General features: G+C 34.8%; 2 protein-coding genes across 2 annotated transcripts; both read left to right on the forward strand.

Moving 5' to 3' along the window:
• Window positions 1–734: 734 nt before the first annotated feature.
• LOC141659902 (flavin-containing monooxygenase FMO GS-OX-like 8) lies at window positions 735–2,819 on the forward strand. The gene is made up of 7 exons (XM_074466835.1): window positions 735–1,284; window positions 1,359–1,429; window positions 1,673–1,831; window positions 1,932–2,014; window positions 2,115–2,250; window positions 2,388–2,561; window positions 2,658–2,819. The coding sequence occupies exons 1-7, from the start codon at window positions 735–737 to the stop codon at window positions 2,817–2,819; spliced, it is 1,335 nt and encodes a 444-aa protein (XP_074322936.1).
• Window positions 2,820–3,514: 695 nt separating this feature from the next.
• LOC141723751 (uncharacterized) lies at window positions 3,515–5,202 on the forward strand. The gene is made up of 2 exons (XM_074525639.1): window positions 3,515–3,657; window positions 4,575–5,202. The coding sequence occupies exons 1-2, from the start codon at window positions 3,564–3,566 to the stop codon at window positions 4,994–4,996; spliced, it is 516 nt and encodes a 171-aa protein (XP_074381740.1). The 5' UTR covers window positions 3,515–3,563; the 3' UTR covers window positions 4,997–5,202.
• Window positions 5,203–6,027: the final 825 nt, after the last annotated feature.

Raw genomic sequence — 6,027 nt, forward strand, 5'->3', positions numbered from 1 at the left:
GATCCAAACATGAAAGTTTAAGTCCTCATTACAAAAAACAACCTTCAACAATTAATTTTAGAAAATTAAATCATGAACATATCTAAAACATGTCTCAAACTTTCCGTTTTTTAACATATACTATATGGTGGACCACATTAACAACTTTTATATATGTGAGTTATTAAAGTGCATTTTAAAAAATAGGTTAGACAAAGATAGTATGGACAAAAAAATTATATATGTATTGGGTTGTTAATCTTGACAACTATCTTAACAACCAAAAACAAATTGGTTATTAGCAAATTGTTAACAATCCACTTAACAAATTGTTTTGGAAAGCAATGCATTATGCATGGCAATATTAAATCACTAGTCTTATTAATAAATTGTTCAGCTTCGAATCGAATAAATTGGTGGTTGTCAAGTTTGTATCCTAGTCTTTCTTGGAGATGCTAACCAATTGAATACAATTTGTCCAACTATGACCAATCACAACACTTGAACTATATAAGTGCTCAGTATTCAAACTTAAGTTTCAGTAAGCTTTTTTCTTGTCTGTCCCAGGTTCTGATTCGATTTTCGTTAATCCTGATATTTGTTAGAACAGATACTCAGTCGTAATGCATATAAGCCTAATTATTTAAAAAAAGGTTTCATTTTCCCCATTTTAAACCCCTGCGACCAAATTTTTGTAAGAAGTTTCAGTTCAACTGTAACCTGCCAAAACACAAATGGTTTACGAACAAACCAGCATGATAACAGCAAGCAATCAATCGAAAAATGTCTGCGTTATCGGAGCCGGGCCATCGGGGCTAGTTGCAGCTATAGAGATTAGAAAGGAAGGACACAATGTGGTGGTCATAGAACAAAATAATGATATTGGAGGGCAATGGCTTTATAATCCTAGTGTTGAGGCTGAAGATCCACTTGGAAGATGCAGTACCTTAAAAGTCCATAGTAGTGTATATGATTCACTAAGACTTCATACACCTAGAGAGACTATGGGGTTCAGTGATTTTCCAATTTTGGTTAAAAATGATCCAAGGCATTTTCCGGGGCATAGGGAAGTGTTCTTGTATTTGCAAGATTTTTGTGAAGCGTTCGAGTTAAGAGAGATGATAAGGTTTGACACCCGGGTGGAGAACGTGAAAATGTTGAACGGTGGTGATCAAATTGGTAAAGATTTGAGCTGGGTAGTTAAGAGTATAGATAATAAGAATGAGATGGTGGTGGAAGAGTTGTTTGATGTTGTGGTTGTTGCTACTGGTCATTATTCTCACCCTAGATTGCCTACGATTAAAGGTATATATAGTCCCTTGATTAACCTTCTTATTTTCAGTCGATAAATTATCATGTAGTTCATTTTTACTAATTAGGAATTGATGACTGGAGGATAAAGCAGCTGCATAGTCACGTCTATAGAGTTCCAGATCCATTCCTCAACGAGGTGAGATGATTTATGAAGCATGTTTACATAAACAATATGTTTGTCACGCTTCATTATTCTTGTCATGATCAAAGTTTTCCGCGGAAAGAGTCTTTTATATAAACCTAGAAGTAAAATCAGACATTTAGGATCAGAACAGGGGCAATATCTAGGCACTTCTTGTTGGGACATTTTAAGTAGGTTTGGTAGCATCTCTCATTTTCAAGGTTTTGCAATTGAAGTTGCTACTTGACTTGAAAATAGGTGGTGGTGGTTGTTGGAAATTCACTTACTGGGCTAGATATTGTAATGGAGCTTCTGCAAGTGGCAAAGGAGGTCCATTCGAGTTCCAAATCACTTGACCTATCTGAGGGGTTATCGAAAGTTATCTCTAAACATGATACCTTACACCATCATCTTGAGGTGAACAACAATTTAATCCAATTTCATCGCTTTTTAGTTTAGATTTCTTTACTATATGTGATAAGAATACATCATCCATGGCAACATATTGGTAATGCAGATAGACTCTCTGCACGAGGATGGCCGCGTGGTGTTGGTAGATGGCTCCTGCATAGCTGCAGATACCATAATATACTGCACTGGGTAAACAATCAACATGTTCCCTAATCTAGTAGGATATTCTGTATTTTCATGTAAGTGTTGCATAAATATATAAGTATGGCTTGGCTGACGATGGCTGCAGGTATGAATATACATTTCCGTTCCTTGAAAGCAAAGGAATAATAGCAGTTGATGATGGAAGAGTAGGACCACCGTATGAGCACACTTTCCCTCCATCACTTGCACCATCTCTCACTTTTATAGGGATTCCAAGAAAGGTCTGGACTTCGTTAAGTACTTACTTTTAAATCCAAGTCGAATGGTCCTAAAGAAAATTAAAAATGAAGTTAGCTAAGCCTTTTAAAAAATTTGAATTGGGATGTTGATATGTGGCACATACATGCTTTTTATATAGATTATAGGATTCCCATTCTTCGAGTCTCAAGCGAGATGGATAGCTCAGCTGCTGTCCGCGAAAACAAGTTTGCCATCATCGGATGATATGATGCTGTCCATTAAGGAGTTTTATCACGCAAAGGATCTTGCTGGTATACCAAAATATAACACTCATGATATCGCTAATTTTGAGGTATTTTTTTGGTTCACAACTTGCTGAAAATGCTAGTTTCATTTGACATTGAAACTGTGTCTGCTGCTGCATCTCATGAGTGGTATGAATTTGCAGTACTGTGATAAATATGCGGATTTTGCTGGATTTCCACGCGTGGAAGAGTGGAAGACAAAACTTTGTTTAGCAGCTTTGATCAAAGCAGAAGTAGACTTGGAAATATACCGCGAATTTCCTTACGAGGAGTATCGGCTACCTGAACAAGATTCTAGCCATTAAGTGAAGTCCAGCCCTTCATGATAAATGATGATACCAATGTGATACATATATATGTGGCTCAAGTGAAATGCTTTGTGAAGCAAGGAAATAGTTCTAAGTTTATTCTGATATGAGATATGAATGGCTTTCATAGTTGGAGTTGTGGAGTGTAAAACATGCTCTATATTTTTTTGCTAATTTTAAAGGAAAATTTTAGAGATACCAAATTTTTATCCAAAAAAATTCTCAAATCACGTGTCTCATTAAAAGTTGGCAACCTTCTTATGATAATATAGACCTCGTGTGTATTATATGCTCTTGCTAACCAAAATCAACCATTTGTCACCCACTTCATCTGACAAAATGTTTCGATAAGATATTTAGGATACCTATCAGGCTATCACTACTCAATTTTAAAATAACAAGTATAAATGATGCAATTTTATATATCCCTAAATATTTGTTGTTTTCTATTGATAAAAATATTGCATAGATATGTACGAATCTTTAATAAATTGACTTATTTAATAAAGGTTATGTTATTTTATAAAATTTGCAACATAAATAAAATTATATTAATACTGGGAAAATAAATCTACCACGATAAAAAAGGGAATAAATTAAACGCAAAATTAAAAACAGGAGAAAATTACTAAAGTATATATAACACGAAAAATTATTCTACAAAGTTGTATTCCATAATTCAGTTACGTTTTTACCCCCATGACATACTAAAATGGAACGACGTCGTCTAGCCATTTCTAAATGACTAAACCCCTAAATCAGTCAGTCTCATTGGGTTTTGAATTTGTATCTATAATCACCCACCTGGATCTCTCTTCGCCGGTCGTTCACGCAGGTATATATATATATTATATATATGTTCTATCATTTCTTATATATACATACATGTTCGTATACACAACCATAGTTTCCCCAATTAGCTTATGAGTACTAATTTTTTGTTTGTAATATGAAATGATGAATACAAATTGGGGTTCAAACGTTGTATATGTGTGATTAAAACTTAGGTAGCGTTAGAAATTTGTGGAATGAGTTCGAATGTAATCCTCATTTTTGTTTGTGATGGAACAGAATGTTTCTCGGTTGGTTATAGTTTTTGATTTTGTTACATTTCGTAGCTGGTTGCCATTGTGTGAGTCAGATTACGAAATAGATTGGATTATCTGTACACGTAAAATTAACTGCCCGTTAGTATTTGCAAATGGTTATAAAAATTGTTACATAATTTTGATTGAATTTTGTGACTGGTTTTCCGGTGTGTAGATAGTGACTTATGTGTTGGATAGAATGAATGTCTAACCTCTGATGAACTTGAGCCTCGGGACATGTTTTTTTTTGGGTTTCGTGTTTGTTTTTTTATTTAAATTCTTAATTCTGGTCAAGTTTGGGCTAGGAAGAAGTTGATAATTCATTTTGTATATGGCTGTTGTGTGTTAATATGTGTGCAATGTATGCCATTCAATCCTCGGTAAGTACTATACTAAAATCTTGATAGTAGAAATGGAAATTGTCCTGATAACGGAAGGGAAAATATCTTCTCCAAACCCCTTAAGGAAAAAAAATCCCCAAAATTACACCTGAGTTTTGAAGTCGTTAGTTGGGCTCTAGTAGGCTGAAGCTGAACCTGATTCTGTTATATGATTACTTGTAACTGCCAAATATGTCTTTTACGACTGAAGTTGCTGGTTTTAATTTTTACCTGCAGTCTAGCAACAGAGTCTCGATATTGACGATTACGTATTAAATATTCAGAATTTGTAGACATGTCAAGTGATCAGCAACCAGCGGATAACCAGCATTCGGCAGATAACAACCAGCAACAACCAAGTCCTTCGGCTGTAGGACCTGTTGGCTGGATAGAACACCATTACAAGAGGCTCAAAGAAAACGCAGAAACTTATCCCTATGTATGGGCTTCATATGCAGTTGTTTACGTTGGATTTGGCCTTTGGACTACTTATAGGTGGAGAAAACTCCGCCGGACTGAAGATAGAGTTAGAGTCCTTCAAGCCAGACTCCAGAAACTTGTTGAAGCTGACGAGTCAGCAGCCCTTAAGGCGGTTCCTGAAAGGACGACCTTCACAGCAGTACCTGAAATGAGAGCATCGAACACCATCACCAAAGCTGAGGAGTCGGAAGCAGCTGCCACGGTGACTGACAAAGCAGCTAGCTGAAGATAGAATTATCATATAGTTGGTTTGATCAATGTAGTTTGAAATGCAGATTTTATACAGATATATTATTGTTCTTTGCTGGTGAGAGTTTTGATTATATTTAGAAAGTTCTCTTATTTTGTTTGGATAAACTCAAATCCAATATACTTTTGTTTGGGGCAGCCTAAATTTGTTGGAGGGTGATTAGTTAATTGACTTCAACAACATTACATTAATGTTTTTCTTGCAAGATGTTAGTAATAGAAATTCTACTGTTTTGGATTTGTGGTATCAGGGTAGGGCATTGCCCTTGCTATTTATTTGGTCACGCGGTTGTATAAATGAAGAGGAAACAAGACAAGCATCTTGTTCTCCATTAAAGATTGATTAGCCAGATTGATAATGGTAATAATTATATTATGAGTATGCTATAAAAAAAATTTGTTCTTTGTTACATTGATTTTAAGAGCAGGAACTCGTACCCTTACCAATTGTTGAAATTATAACTTACTCTGTAGTCAGTGATTGCACGGGCATGTTCTAAATTGAGTATTTTTAATTATAATTGTTGACGGTATATTCGTGTTATTTTCCGATAAATTGATGACGTTAACGTATTTATTTGTGTATATCAGCAATTTTTACCTTTTTGGGTGTGGTTATATGGTGCATAACATGTTTTGCGACATTTAACATTAAACTAAAACAATCGACGTCTGTAATGCTATTTCTAGCCCGTGCACGTGTGCAAAATGCGAATAAACAATTTCTTTAAATAACTAATGTGTTTAAATGATAAAAGTGCGATGAGTGAAGTACTCAATTGCCGATCTTGAAGGAATTATGTGTTAGACTAATGATTTTATATTCATTTTGCATCCCTTCGTTTCAGCTTAATGTAAATTTGGTTAAGAACTTTAATTATATGCAATATGCATTCCTTAGGTTTCTATACTCTTACAATAACCACCCCTTAACCAATTTTCTGTCATTTTGACTGTTAATTTTTAGTTGACTAGGGGTAAAACGGAGATAACACATAAAAAATATTT

The sequence above is a fragment of the Apium graveolens genome, chromosome 5 (assembly GCF_009905375.1).
Source record: "Apium graveolens cultivar Ventura chromosome 5, ASM990537v1, whole genome shotgun sequence".
Classification (NCBI taxonomy): Eukaryota; Viridiplantae; Streptophyta; class Magnoliopsida; order Apiales; family Apiaceae; genus Apium; species Apium graveolens.

Excerpts from the sequence above, each read along its gene's own strand:
- LOC141723751 (XM_074525639.1), top strand. The coding sequence starts at position 3,564 with ATGACTAAACCCCTAAATCAGTCAGTCTCATTGGGTTTTGAATTTGTA. Across the intron at positions 3,658-4,574 it reads TTCGCCGGTCGTTCACGCAG|AATTTGTAGACATGTCAAGT; the intron begins GTATATATATAT and ends TTAAATATTCAG.
- LOC141659902 (XM_074466835.1), top strand. The coding sequence starts at position 735 with ATGATAACAGCAAGCAATCAATCGAAAAATGTCTGCGTTATCGGAGCC. Across the intron at positions 1,430-1,672 it reads CAGATCCATTCCTCAACGAG|GTGGTGGTGGTTGTTGGAAA; the intron begins GTGAGATGATTT and ends ACTTGAAAATAG. Across the intron at positions 2,251-2,387 it reads TTATAGGGATTCCAAGAAAG|ATTATAGGATTCCCATTCTT; the intron begins GTCTGGACTTCG and ends CTTTTTATATAG.